The 17,326-nt window shown below is 37.0% G+C and overlaps 1 protein-coding gene across 1 annotated transcript in view; it reads right to left on the bottom strand.

Annotated features, from left to right (window-relative positions):
- Positions 1–17,326, bottom strand: part of SUSD3 (sushi domain containing 3) — a 66,762-nt gene that overhangs the window by 12,736 nt on the left and 36,700 nt on the right. The window contains exons 2-3 of the mRNA XM_031961103.1: positions 4,036–4,224; positions 57–204 (exon numbers count right to left, since the gene is read on the bottom strand). Of these exons, the coding sequence (XP_031816963.1) occupies positions 57–204; positions 4,036–4,224 (337 nt within the window). The remainder of the gene's footprint in view (positions 1–56; positions 205–4,035; positions 4,225–17,326) is intronic.

Below are 17,326 nucleotides of genomic sequence, written 5' to 3'. Positions count from 1 at the left end.
TGGTTAGGGACTAAGGTCCCTAACAACTCTAACTTTCATGCTATACCAAGATGTACCTTTCAGTTTGGCGCCGTTCTTTCTTCTTCACACATTTGAGGAGGCAACAGGTTAAAAACGCGACAGACATCAGCAGGATGATGGCACAGCTTATAATGGAGGCGATCACAGCAACCTTAAACCCAAAGGTTTCATACACGGGCAGCGCTGTACAAATGGGGAATGGACATGGAAACAATTTACAAGGTGCCACAGGCCTGATGAAAATGAGCTCAGCTTTCAGCTTCCCACAGAACCCTATTTCACCCTAGAGAAGCTTTCCTATAAAAGGGAATACAAGGCTGCCAGCCACAAAGACTCCTGGAATGCTTTGCTTTGGTTCCCACTGGAGGCATTTTGCAAAGCAGATGTTGCCTGGTCCTGTGCTCACAGCAACTTGTCACCACCGAGGAAGAGAATGCTAGTCTCTCTGAGGTCCCTCGGCTGGAAAGCACTATCAGATCAAATGCCAAGGCCAAGCAGCATCAATGCACCCAGGAAACACTGGCACCAGTTCTGCGAGTCTGTCACAAATGTTGCTGTTTCCAGATTGAACAGCTGTTTGCCTGCCAGCTGTCTCTGCCATAAAGGCAGAGTGCGGCTTTGAGTCAGCCTGGACCTAATGGGTGAGATTGGGTTTTAGTGATATTACCCTGAGTCCAGAGCCTGGTCTTCACTTCAAACTTCATTTATTTAAGTGATCAGTCTTTAGAAAAATAATTTATATAAGCCAAATTTACAGCAGGTTGACAATAGAGACAATTGCATTCTGCAACTTACTTGCTCTGTACCCTTAGTGTCAAGTTACCCAAACTCTCCAAGTTTTGGTTCACTGATCTATAAAATGTAGATAATGATACCTGCTTATCATAGGTGTATCGTGACAGCCAAATGAGACAGGGAAGAAGGACCTTTATATGTTGCAAAGCACCATACAGATAAGAGCTTTTACTATTCTTACACTAGGATATGTATCTGAACAAAGACTTCATTTTCATAGGGTACCACAATCCATGTTGTGAAGATTGCTTGCTAAGCACAGAATTAACACATAGGGAGACAAACATTACTAAGGGACATATCTGTCAGACTGTAGTAGCTTGATGAATGTTCTGCTTACATTCTAGAAATGTGTCCAAAATACAGGATACTTCCCTCCCCACCTAGAGTCCAGAATCAAAGAACTACCCACCATCTATAGGCCACATAACATGTTGCCCTTTCTGAGATCACAAGTCTTAGAAATGAGCTGCATTTAGAATTGGTGACTTCTTGACATCAAAGACTACAGAATTTTATAGATATCAGCCATTGTTGTTTTGAATATCTTCTACTTGAGTCTTCCTCTGATTTTTCATTGTGGTTTGGAGGTGACTTTAAGTTCTTGAAGGCTGTGCCAGATCCTAACCACACAGAAGGCCTTCAAATACAAGCCTGTCATGAACTCTGTCACCTGAAAGCCAGCCTAGCCAAGCTCAGAGAAGCTGATTACCAGGTTGTCCATAGAGTGATGCTTTTGTCTGCTATAACAATGATTGAAGAGCATCTATTTATCAAGTCATAGGGAGTTTGTGGTCTGTGCTGGTGAAGGGAATATCCATGATGATTAAATCACATATACTTAAAGTACTCTCCTGTAAAGAAGCAGGTCCTGGAAGTACTCTTCTGGGAGGAAAGGTGAAGATGTCTCACCTGAGACTAAACAAATCATCAACCTGAGAAAATGGGTAAATGGCAGACAGAACTAGAAGGTGGGTCAAGGAAAGATGTGCAATCATTGGTTCCACAGAATATTGGTTCTTGCAACATTGCCAAGGAATTGGAAGACAAAGGCATACCAATATGGGATTAAGACCCAATCAGAAACAAGGGCCTTGCACAGAAAAAAGCCCTTTCAGCATATTGGGAATCCTTTGTTACCACAATCCAGGACAATTGATTTTTTTTTTTTTTTAAGGAAAGCCACAGCTGTTGTCAATAACCTCAACAAGGGCACAGATTTATATTCCTTCTGAGGCTGCCTGGAACCAGTTTAGCTGAGAGCTTAGCTAGCTAGTCCAGATCTCTCTGAGTTATAGCAGTGTTCATAGAATCCCATTTAGAACTAAAGTAATATTAAAGATAACCTTAGTCTAATACCGAGGAAGTAAAATGACTTGCCAAGAACCACATAGGTAATAATGTCAAAGGTAGGATGTTAACCTGGTTCTCTTACTCCCAGTCAGTGTTCTTTCTACTCTGCTCCTGGAAGGAAAGTGAAAGAGCCAGGTGAAATGAAAGATCAGGCTGTACAATTAGCTGGCTAACTCTCCCTATGGTTTGTGTTCACTCTTGGAGAAAGGATTGTGCACTGTGGGTTACTATGAGATGTCTTAAGTCATGGCAAGCCACCAGAGGGCAGGATAATGATAACGTCATCAACAAAGTCATTGACAACTTAATTCCTGAGATACCTTATGAACCTGTCCCTATGTTCTTATAAATGAAGAAATAAAGATGTTAATCCAGAATTACTTTCCAGAAATATAAATAGCAATCATGAATCTGTGAATTCTCTATCCACTATATCCTGCTTCTTCCCTTCTGATGTAAAGTAGAAGAGATTTGCCCATGATCACAGATCAGTATAAATTAGAGAGGCATAATCGGCAGATTCATTCCAGGGCTAATCCGGTAGTATACTAAAGCCAATACATACTGACTTATGAAAGGCAATTATTAAATTGCCAGCCTAAGCATTTCCACTTTGGAAACCCAGGAAATATTGAAATTAGGATTTGATTTGTTGGCTTGTTAATTATTTAAACTTGAGAAAGTGATAAAATATTAATACAGATTAAATTTTAAAATTGGGTTGTATAAACATATCCCACACATCCCCAGAGCCACTTGTTAAACATATACCACCTGACCAGTCTAAGTTTGTGGGCCAGCTCTACTCACAGAGGTTGTTGTTTATCCTTTTTCTCAAAGACCATGACATCAAGGAGATGATGCTGTTTTATGCAAATGAATTGGATTTAAGTGAGAGAGAGGGCAATGCAAGTTCAGAATTCACCTTGAAACTAAGAAATCCATGATTCAAATCTAGCTTACAACATATACTAGATGTGTGATCCTGGGTAAACCTTTAATATCTGTGCTCTAGGAAAGGTATTGATCTGCTTTAGTCAAGTTTCCCAAACTGGGCAATTAACCCAAAAAGTCACAGATCCAATGCCTATCTCTATCCCTAGATAAAATGGTCCTTAAGGGTTCCTACAGCTACAAATCTGTTTATTTTATGATTCTTATGTTTCTCCACTTAATTTCCTCAGAGACAGATTCATCTCTCGCCATCGACTATGAAAGTCTGCTTTAACTTAAAGGGAAAATGCAACAGAAAATATGGGGAGGAAAGATCAGTAAATTCCTGCATTGTACTTTTTTGTTTCCATTTCTTTTTGCTGGAAAGTAATCCTGGATTAACATCTTTATTTCTTCATTTATAAAATATGATTAACCATCTTCCTACCATGGTTGCAGAAAATTGTGGAAGTCTTAAGATGTTTCAAAGCTCTCAACTGTAAATAACTGCTATAATTGTTCCTTTTTCAAACTAATTATTTATTAACATAAGCATTTCTGCTTTAATTTTGGCCTTTTCATAAGAAAGTGACAATGTTTCCATAAATGTATTTGTGTATTCTATATGTATTCTACATATCCTGCATCTTTTCTTTTAGGAATTCATGCTTAATAAATTTATTTTCATGTGCTAAATTCTAACAAAAACAAAAGGCCTTTCTTAAATAGATAATTGACTTTATAACAGAAAGCTAAGCAGAAGCACAATATAAAATATACAAACAATTTTTGTTTTTATGGGGGTTAGTTGGTCTTCAGTCAGATAGTAACATTTTGGTAAGACTACTTTTGGAAAACTGTCCATAAGAGACCTGCTCAGTTAGGTGTGGAGGGATATTAGGGGGAGATTCAAGAAGGAGAGTGAATCTTTACCCTTGCATGTTGGTGTCTTATTGGTCCACTCTGTTCCATTCTCTTTCCAGACACAGGTGGTAATGCCTTGTCCCAGCATCTGATGGCCAATAGGGCAATGGAACATCAATACTGTCCCAATGGCAGTGCCATTGCCGTATATAATTTGGAAGGTGCCCCCTTGAGGTGGAAAGGCTCGGCTACATTGACCTGTGGATTTAATCAGAAAGATCTATTATGAACACTGGATACAAATGCAAACAATTCTGTGGATGGGAAAGAAGGTTACTAGATTGTAGCAAACAATATTTTGTGTGACTGAGACCAAAAACAAGAGATCAGCGCCTACCATCCCATACAGCAGGCAAGAAAAGGCAATCTGGTAAGGAAGGTGGTGTTTTCCACCAGTGATCGCTTGGTGTTCATTATATTTCTGGTGACTTGAATCTGTGAATAATCATAGACAGTAAAGGCTACTAAGGGCTCTGATAGAATCACAGAATATCAGAGCTGTAAGGTTGATTTAGGGAGATGGAGAAGATACTTGTTCAAAGTCACACAGTAAATTAATGGAAGATCCAAGATTAGAACCCAAATTCACTTCCAACCCAGAGCTTTCTCCTGCACTCCCATACCATAAAGGTACAGTCAGGTAGCTCCATTGAAATATAATGAGTATCATTGGATTCCTTTAAGACCATTAAAAATTTTTTTTCATGTTTGTAAACATGATATTTTATTAGTGAAATATTTACACACATTCATAATTTAAGATAAGCCTGGAATGATTTGGCTTGCCATTTCTTACATTATAAGTTTGTAGAATGACTCAACTGAAACAATGAAATTTAAGATATACCAAATCAGCCATTATTTGCAAACTACTTACAATATGAATATAAACAGAAAAATCTTACAGCAATCAAAATTCTGACTTCTTGATCACTTTCTATAAACAATATGGTATCATACTAATGTTTATAGAGACTCAGGTCTAGTCTAAGATTTAAACTATAAAAATAAAGTAAAACTCATTTTTAAAAGCCTGGGTTTTTTTTTTTTTGAGCTACACTTCAACAAGTCACAAATGAAAATAGAAAAGGACAAATTGTCCAAATTTTTAGAAAAAAATCTATCTCTCAATCCCCCAAATACCTTACAACATATAAGTAAACAAAAATTACATTGGACAGAACAGCCACATATAAAGATATGGTGCCACAAGTGAGTTATAGTTGTATGTGGAACTGCACTTTGTGTTAAGAGATAGCATGGCCTGGAGAAAAGCACATTGTCCTTGGAGTCCCAGGACTGGGGTTGAAATCCCACCCTTAATGAGATTTGTTACTTGTGTAACTTTGGATAAATTCCTTCTCCTCCATGAACTTTAGTTTCGTCATCTATCAAATAAAGAAGTTGGACTAGACGATCTCTAAGTTTTACTCAACATCCTATGAATGTCTATTGTAAATACTGGTGTGTATGTTTTAAGTCTATGTAAAACACTTCAGTTCCTGTTTTTCCTCCAAGGATTATCCTGTCATCTATTCCACGCCTTTATCCTCCTGTGCTCTCTTCTCACACTAAAAAGAGGCAAGTTTTTTCTCACTCATTTGAGGAAAAGTAGTCTTCTGATCTACAGCAATCATCCTCCTCAGCCTCTGAATGGCTTCCTGGCAAACCCATTGAGAGCCTAAAGTTATTGGTATTAACCCCTTACAACCATTGAAATGGGAGCTAGAAGCTTTCCCACTAGGGTTAAAGGTAAAGCAAGGATGCCCATTGTCTCCACTTTTATTTTACACAGTAATAGAAATGCTAGGTATAGCAAGAAGAGAAAGAAATCAAAGGAATAAGTATAGACAAAGAGGGGCCAAAATTATCTCTACTTGCAGATGATATGTTTGATGATCTATTTAGAGAATCCTTGAGAATCAATGAATAGAGGGGGAAAAAAAACTTCAATAAACAAATGAAAAAACTTCAGTTTTAAGAAGAGCCAGAAAATAAAAGCAAAATTAATTAAATTAAAGGTCTCAAGCATATTTATAATTTTAGATAAGGAAAAAAATTGTCTTTCAAACAGGGTATAGAATAGACAGTGTTATAAAACTTAAAACAAACTTTTGCTCCAACACAACTAAAGCAGCTGGAATCACAGAAGATATGGGTAGGAGAGAGCGTCTGAATTAAATCTTTGATGTCTGATATCCAACAGCTATAAGAGAACTGACAAATACATGAGAATAATCACCATTTCTCTCTTAGAAAATACATTTCCTGAGAGTACAGTTCATTTATCAATCATTAAAAGATAGAAATGGCCCTTAAATTTCAGAGAATGTACTTTGTAAAAAGGATTTGGGTGTTTGTTAGAAAGTGACTGTTGAATCAAAATAAAATTATTTCCAAGTATTTTTAAAAATATGAATAACCTGTGATTTTATCATTGTAGGGAGCTCCCAGCAAGAAATTTCCTCTTAATCAATAAAGAGGTTTCAGGCCTTAGGGAGCTGCCTGGAACTGAAGAATTTAAATGATTTGAACAGGGTCACAAAGCCAGTATGACAAACGTCATATATGAACTCAAGTCTATACAATTCTTAGGTTGGCTCTCTAGTTGCTATGCCATGCTGACTCTCAAAATAAATCTAATTTAAACAATTTTTAAAACTGAATGTGACTGCCTTTAAAAGAGGAAGGGAGGTCTAGCTAACCAGTGAGCTTTTAAATTTCTACTGCTTCCTACTCCCTAGGAGGCAAAGGCAACTTTTTAAATTGTGTTTTAACCCATGAACTTATATTTTTTCCAAGGTCTAGGAATTAATTTCTAGACTCAGATCTACTTTGTGCTGCATCTAATTAAATGTTCCAGATCAGAGTCTATGTAAGAACAGAGAAAAAGACAGAGATCTGAGGGCAGAAAGGAACTTATAGATACTGAATGTCTTTGAAATGACAAATGAAAATAAAAATCATCGATTACTTCTTTGCAGGCATTTATACACAAAAATGTCTTAGAAATATAGCCTGCCACAGCAGCTGGTAGCACAATAGACAGAACACTTCCTGAAGTCAAGAAGACCTGAGCTCAAATCCAACCACAGATAATTTCTAGCTGTGTGAACCAAAGCAATTCACTTATCCCCAATTGCCTCAAAAAAACAAAACAATAAAAAAAAAAAAAAAAAAAAACTAGCTCCTGGCCCCATGGACTGGACAGCATCCATTATGAGGAAAATGGAACTTGGCTACCTGACAGTCTCTTTGAAAATCTGAGCTATATATTGTCTTCTTTTAGTGACCTCTCTTAGTCTATTATTATCTTAGAAAACTCACACTATTTCATCTCTGTGTCATTAGGTACCAATTTACAGGGCCCATATAACATTACCTAGGTTTTATGCCAGATTCCCCAGAATGTAGTTGTAGCATAATAGAACACACCCAGAATCAGAGTCCAGTCACCATTCTGCTAGTAACTCATTGTATGACCTTGAACAAAGTCATTTGACCTTTCTGAGGTTCCGATGAAGATCCCCGTTGTACCCTAAGATCTATTCCTGCTTTGAGATTCTAGGAATTCCTGAGCTTATTTCCTCCTTTTTCCTTCTCAATTCCCTCTCGTCCTCAAGACATCTAAGCTCTTGTTATTACCCAACAAACTTTTTTGATGCATAAAATAAAATATTTACTATGCTTTTAAAAAGTTTTAAAATTTAAAGGTATAAGACCCATGGGTAATACCTGCTTCTTCCTTTTTAAAAGTTAACCTGCATCATTTCTTAAGACTTGGCCTGATACCAAATTATCTTAATCAGAAAATTTTGGAGGATCAAGACCAAGCTTGTGATTTTACTAATATCAGAAATTCATGGGGGAGAGAGTTTTACCAAGGCAAGTCAGCATTGTCTCATCTATACTTTATAATCTTAGGGGATGGGCTAGAGCAGAGCATAGCTAGGTTAAACTGTGAGTTGAGAATCCATATGGAGTCATGTATGTGGGGGTCATAAAGTGATGATTTATTTTCTACCTATTTTATATACCTATATGTCCAGGGTCATGCAAAAATTTGTTGATGAAAAGGAGTCGTGAGTGGAAAAAAGTTTAAAAGACCTGGTTAAAGCACTAAGAGATTGATTTGTCCAGAGGCACAAAGCCAGTATGTATCTGATACAGGTCTTGAATACAGACCTTTATGGCTTTGAGGTCAGTTTTCCATACTTTTCCCCCACAGGGGAAATTACTATTCTTCTAAAATCAACAACACTACTTATTACAAACTTTGCCATTATAGATTTATTTTTGTGTTCAGAACTGCTCTATAAGGTTGGCAATACCCATTTTATAGATGAAGAAATAAAGGTCAGAGATTAAATATCTTGTGAAAAGTCACAGTAAACTTCCAAGCTGCACTAGTTCAAAACTAGACTTCTGCCATTAAGACTTCTGCCTTCTGGAAAGGGACCTGTATGTGCACGAATGTTTGTGGCAGCCCTTTTTGTAGTGGCTAAAAACTGGAAACTGAATGGATGTCCATCAGTTGGAGAATAGCTGAATAAATTGTGGTATATGAACATTATGGAATATTACTGTTCTGTAAGAAATGACCAACAGGATAATTTCAGAAAGGCCTGGAGAGACTTACACGAACTGATGCTGAGTGAAATGAGCAGGACCAGGAGATCATTATATACTTCAACAACAATACTATATGATGACCAGTTCTGATGGACCTGGCCATCCTCAGCAACGAGATCAACCAAATCATTTCTAATGGAGCAGTAATGAACTGAACCAGCTATGCCCAGAAAAAGAACTCTGGGAGATGACTAAAAACCATTACATTGAATTCCCAATCCCTATATTTTTGCCCACCTGCATTTTTGATTTCCTTCACAAGCTAATTGTACAATATTTCAGAGTCTGATTCTTTTTGTACAGCAAAATAACATTTTGGTCATGTATACTTATTGTGTATCTAATTTATATTTTAATATATTTAACATCTACTGGTCATCCTGCCATCTAGGGGTGGGGGGTAAAAGGTGAAAAATTGGAACAAGAGGTTTGGCAATTGTTAATGCTGTAAAGTTACCCATGCATATATCCTGTAAATAAAAGGCTATTAAATTAAAAAAAAAAAAAAAAAAAGACTTCTGCCGTCTGGTAGCTTCACAGGCAATACTCAAATATCATGGTTTTATTTTGCTTCTTCCAAACAGAGGTAAGTTGTAGAGTGTTCAACTTTCATGTAGTAAATTTCCTCAAATAACCAATCTCCTGTGTACTTAAGTACCCTGGGGAGCAATGTGGGTTTCCAAAACAAGTCCAGCTCCTTATCTTTAAGAAGTTACTAGGACAAAGAGAAGAGACTTTCCAATATTGAACACATTTTGAAAACAATTTAAAAAAAAGATTTTGGACCAAACCTCATTTCACCTTTGGAGGAAATAGCAATGATGAAACTCCCTCTATAAACATAGATCAGCCACAATTCTGCAATTTAAGAGTTTTCAAGAGGACCCTGCAAGATTTTAATGATTGAACCAGTCACTCATTTAGTATTTCTCAGCAGTGGGACTTGAGCCTTGGTCTTTCTAACAGAAAGGAAGGTAGTAGGTGGTACAGTGGCAGTGCGCCAGATCTGAAGTCAGGAGGATTCCTCTTCCTGAATTCAAATCTGCCCTCAGACCCTTCCCAGCTGTGTGATCTGGGGCAAGTCACTTAACCCTGTTTGCCTCAGTTTCCCCATCTGTAAAATGAGCTGGAGAAGGAAATGGCTACCATTCCAGTATATTTGGCAAGAAAATGACCAAACAACAAAAAGCAGTGTAGTGAACTGTATTGCTGTACTGAACTCACGATTACCCAAATTCAAATCCTGCTTCAAATGCTTAAAAGTGATTTCAGACAATTAACTTAATCTCCCAAGGCATCAGTTTCCTTATTTCAAAACAAGGCTACTTCAGGGCAAAATGAATTCCATAACTTAGAAGGTTGTTGTGAAGATCAAAGGAGATAACAAGCATTGGAAACCTTTCAGCATTATGTAATAATATCACTTTAGTGATAAGGTAACTGAATCCTAAAGAGGGATGTAGTTGGCTAACTGCTTGATTCCTGGAAGGAGACTGAGCTTTTAGTTGAGTCATTAAAATGGAAAAGTATATGGGTTAGCAAATTGTCTGAGCAACAGTTTCAAAAGGAAAACCTCTTCATAACAATTGTTAGGAAACAATTAAGTTATTTTCAGCAGTAGCAGGATACACACTAACGCAAGTATATTTCTCTATCATGACCTGTCGCTAAGAACATGATATGATTTCTCCAGAGATCATTTCTTCGCTTGGAAACTCATAAAACTGATAGAGGGAATTTTACTGGCTTGCTGTCTGTGATAAGGAGATCACACAAAAAAGTCTGTGGTAAGTTTATGATGAGCTGTCACAAATTCAAGCCAGACCCTAGAAATCAGGCTAGAACAGACCTAGGAGTGGGGAGAAGGAAGGGTGGGGCAAAACTTTCATTGTTTCTTGGCTATAACTAGAAAGTCCAAAATTTGGCCACCAAATACTTCTCTATGTCCATTCCACCCAGGTGAAGCCACTGGACCAGCTAGTTACCCAGTGACAGGTTATACTCATTCCCAGCATGTCTTACCTTTCTGGACCTCTCAGTTTCTAACAGTCTATCTTACTTTTGACTTTCCTTTATTCTTTAGAATAGATCATAAGATTATAACTATATGGCTGCTGATTCAATCTCCTTATCTGACAGAAGGAACAAAGGCTCAAGGAAATTGTAATTTGCCTAAAGTCACAAAGATGGTTATCAGATGGTGAGATTTGAACACAGATCCTTTGATTCCAGGACCCAGTCTATCTACCTAATTTGATCTGTTATTTTGTCTCAGAGTCTAGCTCTGACATAATTCAAGAGGGTTTGGGGATTCTCTCTCCTGATCAATTAGGAGCCCTATTGAGTCTGTACAACTCAGTAAAGTGTTGTAATTATTGTTTCCCTTTATCCTTACCCTTGGTTCATAAGGTGAATAAATCAACAGTAACTATTCCCACTGCCACTAATTTCCCTTCCCCCATCTTTCCTTGAGAATCACTTCCCAAAGCCTGAACCAGAAATAAAAGTTTCCTTTGGTGTATAAGAGACAGCTAGGGGGTACAGAGGATAGAGTGCCAAATCTGGAAGCAAGAAGATTCATTTTCCTGAATTAAAATCTGATCTCAGACACTTACCAGATTTGTGATGCCGGGCAAGTTACTTCACCCTATTTCAGTTTCCTAATTTGTAAAATGGGCTGGAAAAGGAAATGGAAAACCACTCCAATATCTTTCCCAGAAAACCCCCAAATAATGTGACAAAGAATCACATATGAATGAACAACAACAAATTTGGGGTACAGGTTTAGCAGTGGTATTGACGAGTCAAAGGGCACACAGTTTAGTATCTTTCAGTAGTGCATCAATATGGCTGCTTTCCCACAGCCCTTCTAACATTTATCATTTTCCTTTTTTGGGAGGGGGGGCATCTTTGTCACTCTGATAAGTATGAGGAAGAATCTCAGAATTGCTCTACTTTCTATTTGTCTGATTAGTAGTGATTTGGAGCATTTTGTCATAAGAAAGAAAAAATTGTTGTTGCAAGAAGAAAAGATACATCCAAAAAAATTGTAAATAATACTATATGTACAAACCATTAATAATATACATACTATATATGTACAAAATATTAATAGCAGCTCTTTTTTCGTGTGCTGGTAAAAAAATAAAACCCAAAGTAGAATACAAAGAGGTGCCTAAAAGTTGAGAAAAATAAAAGTGATATAATACTTCTGTTCAAGAGAGTAAGAAATAGAAAATTTCAAAAAGATATGGAAAGACTTCTGTGGGTTTACACAATGAAGTTAACAAAATGAGATAAATAATTTATCCTATATCAACTATAAAAATGAATGTTTCTGAGGACTTTTATAAATAGGTGAAAAATGAAATGAGCACCATAAGAACAATTTCTATGGACAAACAACTTTGAATCTATATGAACTATGATCAATACAAGGACCATTCATTAGATAAGAGGATAGATGAGGAAATATACTCTCCATGACATGATAGATTTAATATCCAAAACCATAATACACATTCATACACTGCATGCACATTTTGTACACAGTGTATATATGTGTACATATATGTATTATATGTACATATGAGTATATACACAATGCCGCTAGAGGAATGGTTTGCTTGAATATGAATATTTGCTATAAGGAATTTTTCTTTTCTTTTTTCCAACAGGGGTGGGGTAAGAGAGAAAATAGATCCATTAATTAAAATAAAATAGAGAGATGTGGGTGTTACAGATGTGGAATATTATATGTACTTTCATATGGATTTAATTTTATTTGTATTTGTATTATAAATACTTACTGGTATTAACAATTGCACTTAATTGTTTTACTTTGTTACAAAGAGACTTCTCAAAATAAGGGTGATCTATAAATGTTTGCATGTTAAAACAAAATACATTAAAACTTTTTTTTTTTTTTTAAATGTCAACTTTCCATAAAACTGATCCTGGCACAAAAGAGCTGCCTCCTGCCCCCTATATTGAATCTTACTATTGAGAGGATTCATAGACATGGGTATGTCATCCTGAAGACATAAGAAACCAAAACTTTCTATGGGGAAGGGAACCTATTTTGCAGGCTCAGGTTAATAAATTATTTGTGGAACTAATTTGACATTCATTCATTCAAACATTTACCAAGCATCTATGTACTGAACATAGATGCTTGCCTGGAATCTCACTTGTTAAAATATGAGCTCCTTGAGAGAAGTAACTGGATTTTTTCTTCTTTTTGGTAATCATACGTAGGAAGCAGAGTGCCTGCTAAATAAATGTTTCTTGATTTAGGCATTTTGTCTCAATACATGACTTCTTCTTTCTCTTTAGTATCTATGCATATATCATACCCCTCTTCCCCCACCTGGAAGAATGCATGGTCTTTAAGGGCAAAAATTGTGTTCTGCACATTTGTGCTTATGCAGTCAAAGAGATGAATAAAATCTGAGTTTTAATCCTCTTGTGAGGAGCTAGGTCACAGGGGAGGAGTTAGACTTTGACCTCTGCATTAATGCCATCCAGATCTGCCTCTGTAGCCTGATAATTTTATGTAGTTTCACTGTTATATTATCCTCGGTCCTTTCAGAACAAAGCATATTAAGGAAGTTCTCGGAGCAGAGAAAGCTGGAGGAAGAGTTTAGCTGGCTATAGTCTCAGACATGGATTGGTCAAGCTGGCTAAAATAAGCAGACGACTCCTGGTTCCTCATTTACAGTTTCCAGTTCCTCATTCCTGGAGACCCAGGGAAGCTGCTTATTTCTTACCAGATACAAATTGCAAAAATCAGACAGAAGGATATAAACATTCTCTACCTTCTTGTTTGTTATTAGTGTCCACTTTCAGGTCCTACATTTTCTATTAAAGAAAAAGATAGAGTTAAGACACTCTTTTGGGTCCTGCCTTACCTCAGGGCAGCTTGCTGCTATTCCAACTATTCCCTTCCAGGGTAAAGTGAATCAGGAAAAGCCAACTAGAAATAAGACTAAGAGGGACCCAGACTGTGATGTGGCTGCTGGGAGGAAGAGGTAAAATTCATTCCTATAAGGCCTCTTTCCTACTATTCTGCCTTGAGTAAGTATTTATTTTCCCAACTGGAAGAGGAGAGAGATAAAATGTGTAGCCACTGACATGTTTTCTCACATAACCAAGCATGAGGTGGTATAGCCCAAAGATGAGTTAGTCTATCTAGCATTTTTAAGTTTCAATTTTTAAAAAAATATTTATTTATTTAAAACTAAATACAAAATTCAAAAAAAGAGAAAAAGGAAAAACAATTTTTGTTATGTACCCAGCCAAACATTAGGGAGGATTCAAAATATGTAATAATAAATTTCCATTTCAAGAAGGGATACGTAATAATAGAAGACATTATACTCATGATTGTCCACACTTTTATTGTTTCCTTGTAGGTTTTTCTTTTGTTCTCTGTGTACTTTTTTACTTTATTCTTCTCCCCCACTTCCTAAGCAAGTCACAGTTAAGCATGGAGATAGATATTATATATATATATACAAAGATATATGTATTTGTTTGAATATAATATAAAAGCATATATTATGGTTACATATATCTATATACACACAGATCTACATGCATACATATACATTTACACATATGTAAACATACATCTAAAATAATATTAATATGGCTGACATGTAATGTAGATTTCTCTCTTGATTATAAAGTTTTATTTATTTTTAAAAGTAATTGATGTTTTTAGGTTATAGATATGTATATATATGGACATTCATTTTTTTACATATTTCCATGAGTCATGTTGAAAGTAAATTTTTTTAAAGTTACAATACATTCCAGTAGATTGTAAACTTCTTGAAAGCAGGGATTGTCTTTTTTTACATCACCTTAATTTTCTGTATATTCCTCTCCCTTCTAAAGAGCAATATAAAATAGCAAAGTATACATACACACACACACACACACACAGAGGTGGAGGGGAGAAAATCAGCAAAAAATAATCAAGATCTGAAAATATGCAATATTTTATGTCTATAGACCTCCTGTTACTGCAAAGGAGAAAGGGGAGATATTGTCTCATATCTTTGAGAACATGTTCTTCTCACTTTTGCAACATGCATTTTGTGTTTCTTTTCCTCTGCTTAGTTCTTTTAAGGCTTTCTAAAGTTCTTTGTATTCATAATTAGTTTCCTAGAGCAGAATAATATAACATTACATCTGTATCCTACAGTTTGTTTGGCCATTCCCCAATTGATGGGCATCTAACTTTGTTTCCAGTTCTTTGTTACCATCCAAAAAAAGTATAGATCTAATTGATCTATCTTTTTCCAATGGCCTCCTCAGGTTATATGCCATGGAGATTCTTTTTCCATAACCTCTGTAAGTCTCAGTCTATCATTAACTTAGGAGCTTAATAAGTGTTTGTTGAATTGAAGTCCTGTGACTTATGGACCCTCAGGGCAGAGGAACAGATTGACCAGGATGTTGCTGCTACTCTGAGAAAATGTCTTTGAGGTGACTAATTCCATCAACATTTCAAACTCCCTAGGACGTCTTCATACCTTCCAGCCTGGAGGCTTTCACTTTCCAAAGTAAAGGGCATATGGTTATATCTCCCAGGTGTCAAAGGAGATCAGAAAGACTAGTTGGAATGAACACTCCTCATTGCTCACCAAAGGAGTTTCTTTCACTAACTAAACATTAGATACTCTTAAGGCAAAGAGTAAGGAGGATAAACACATCAGCCTGTTACCAACCCTCTTCCTAAAATCATCCTGAAGTTCCTCCTCTCAGTAAGGCCTGAAGACTCAGTTTTGAGAGTATCTGTTGCTGTCCCTGTTTGGGCAACTGAATCTTACTCTTCCCTTATTAATCTTTACATTCTCCTCCAGTTTCCTTTTTGTAATGGGCTTGAAACTCTTGAGTCGATGCACTGAGGTCAGGTCAGCCGAGCACTTAAGGCTAATTACAGATTGGACAATACTCTATGGGCACGGGCTTGGAAAATGGCCCTTCCCACTATCCTGTGCTGGTTCGATCTTTTGGTGTATGTACACAGAGAATTGTAGGAGGGACTAAGGGGTGGAGCAAGACTAGCCAGAGTCATTTTGGCGGTGGACAAGGAAGAAGGAGGTTGTGGAGATCCTGCTTCCATCCAATTCAATCCTACCTCTAAAGACCAAGAATAAAGATCAAGGACTTTTGCTTATCCTGACTCCCAGCTGATTCTAAGGTACTCAGAGTGCTAACTTGGTCATCACACCTTTTGGTGTTTCCAATGAAGTCCTAAAATGTAAAACTACCTATATTTCAATACTGACTGGTCTCTAATAATTCTTTGATACTTTCTCACTTCCTACCTCCCACCCCCATTCCAGCAACAAACCAAAACAGCTACTAAGCCCTGAATAACAATAAGTTAGTCAAAAAGCAGCCAGCCAGTTCATAAGTATTTATTAAGCCCCAATTATGTGCTAGGCAATTGTGCAAAGTACTGGATATATATATGTAGACAAAAAAAAAGTTCCTACCCTAAAACTCACAATCTAAGGAGAAAACAAATATATGACCAAAGAAGCTATACACATAGCATGAACAGGAATAACAGGGAGAAAAGCACTAGAATCAAGAGGGTTCTTATGGTAGGTGGAATTTTAGCTGGGACTTAAAGGAAGCTAGGAGGTAGAGATGAGGAGCAAGCATGAGAAACAACTAGAGAAAATGCCAGGAACCAAGAGAGAGAGTGTTTTGTTCTGGGAAGAACAGTAAAGCTTCTGAATAAGAGTATGTGGGGGTGGGGGAAGGTTTTCTTTCTTGTGCAGACATTTTTCAGTCATGTCCAACTCTTCATGACCCCATTTTGGCAGATTTGGAGTGGGCTGCCATTTTCTTCTCCAGTCCATTTTATAGATGAGGAAACTGAGATAAACAGGGTTACATGGCTTTCCCAGTTACACAGCAAAGACGTGTCCAAGGCTAGATTTGAACTTTCTGATTTCAGGCCCAGCAGTATAACTGCTGAGCCACGTGAGCATCTTGCATAAGGTTTAAGAAGACCAGGAAAGATTATGAACAGCTGTTAGTTTTATCCTCTAACCAAACTAGGCTTTTGGGTATTTTTCCCCAAACTCAGACTCTTGAGCTTTCCTACCTCTGGCTATACCTTTGTTCTTAAAATTGTCCCTCCTTGGAAAAGTCTCCCTCCTTTATTCTTTGCTTGCTGAATTCCCATCCATCTATTAATACTCAAATCAAATATTCTCTTCTCCAGGAAGCCTTTCCTATCCCACTCTCCTAGCTGATCATGAACTGTCCAAAATTACCTCCCTCCATTTGCTATAGCTTTTTGTTCATACCTAACGCATTTATTATTTTTTAGTGGAGCTATCTGTGCATCCATGTCCAAGTCCCTGGGTTCCATTCCCGCTATGAGGGCTAGGGCAAATATCTTAAGACTCAGCAGTGAGGTGAGAGCACCAGAGAAAGAAGTTTGGAGTCAAAATATCAGAATGAAAGCCCTGGTGCTTTTCATTTGTGTGATCTAATATTAATCACTTACCTTCTCCTGGCCTCAGTTTCTCTCATCTGTAAAATGAAAGGTCTGATGGATATGGCTCTTTTCAACAATGAGATGATTCAGTACAAATTCTAATAGACTTGTGATGGAGAGAGCCATTTGCCTCCAGAA

Source organism: Sarcophilus harrisii, chromosome 1, assembly GCF_902635505.1.
Source record: "Sarcophilus harrisii chromosome 1, mSarHar1.11, whole genome shotgun sequence".
Classification (NCBI taxonomy): Eukaryota; Metazoa; Chordata; class Mammalia; order Dasyuromorphia; family Dasyuridae; genus Sarcophilus; species Sarcophilus harrisii.
The sequence above is the reverse complement of the archived record's forward strand: the minus strand, read 5'-3'. Positions and strand labels throughout refer to the sequence as shown.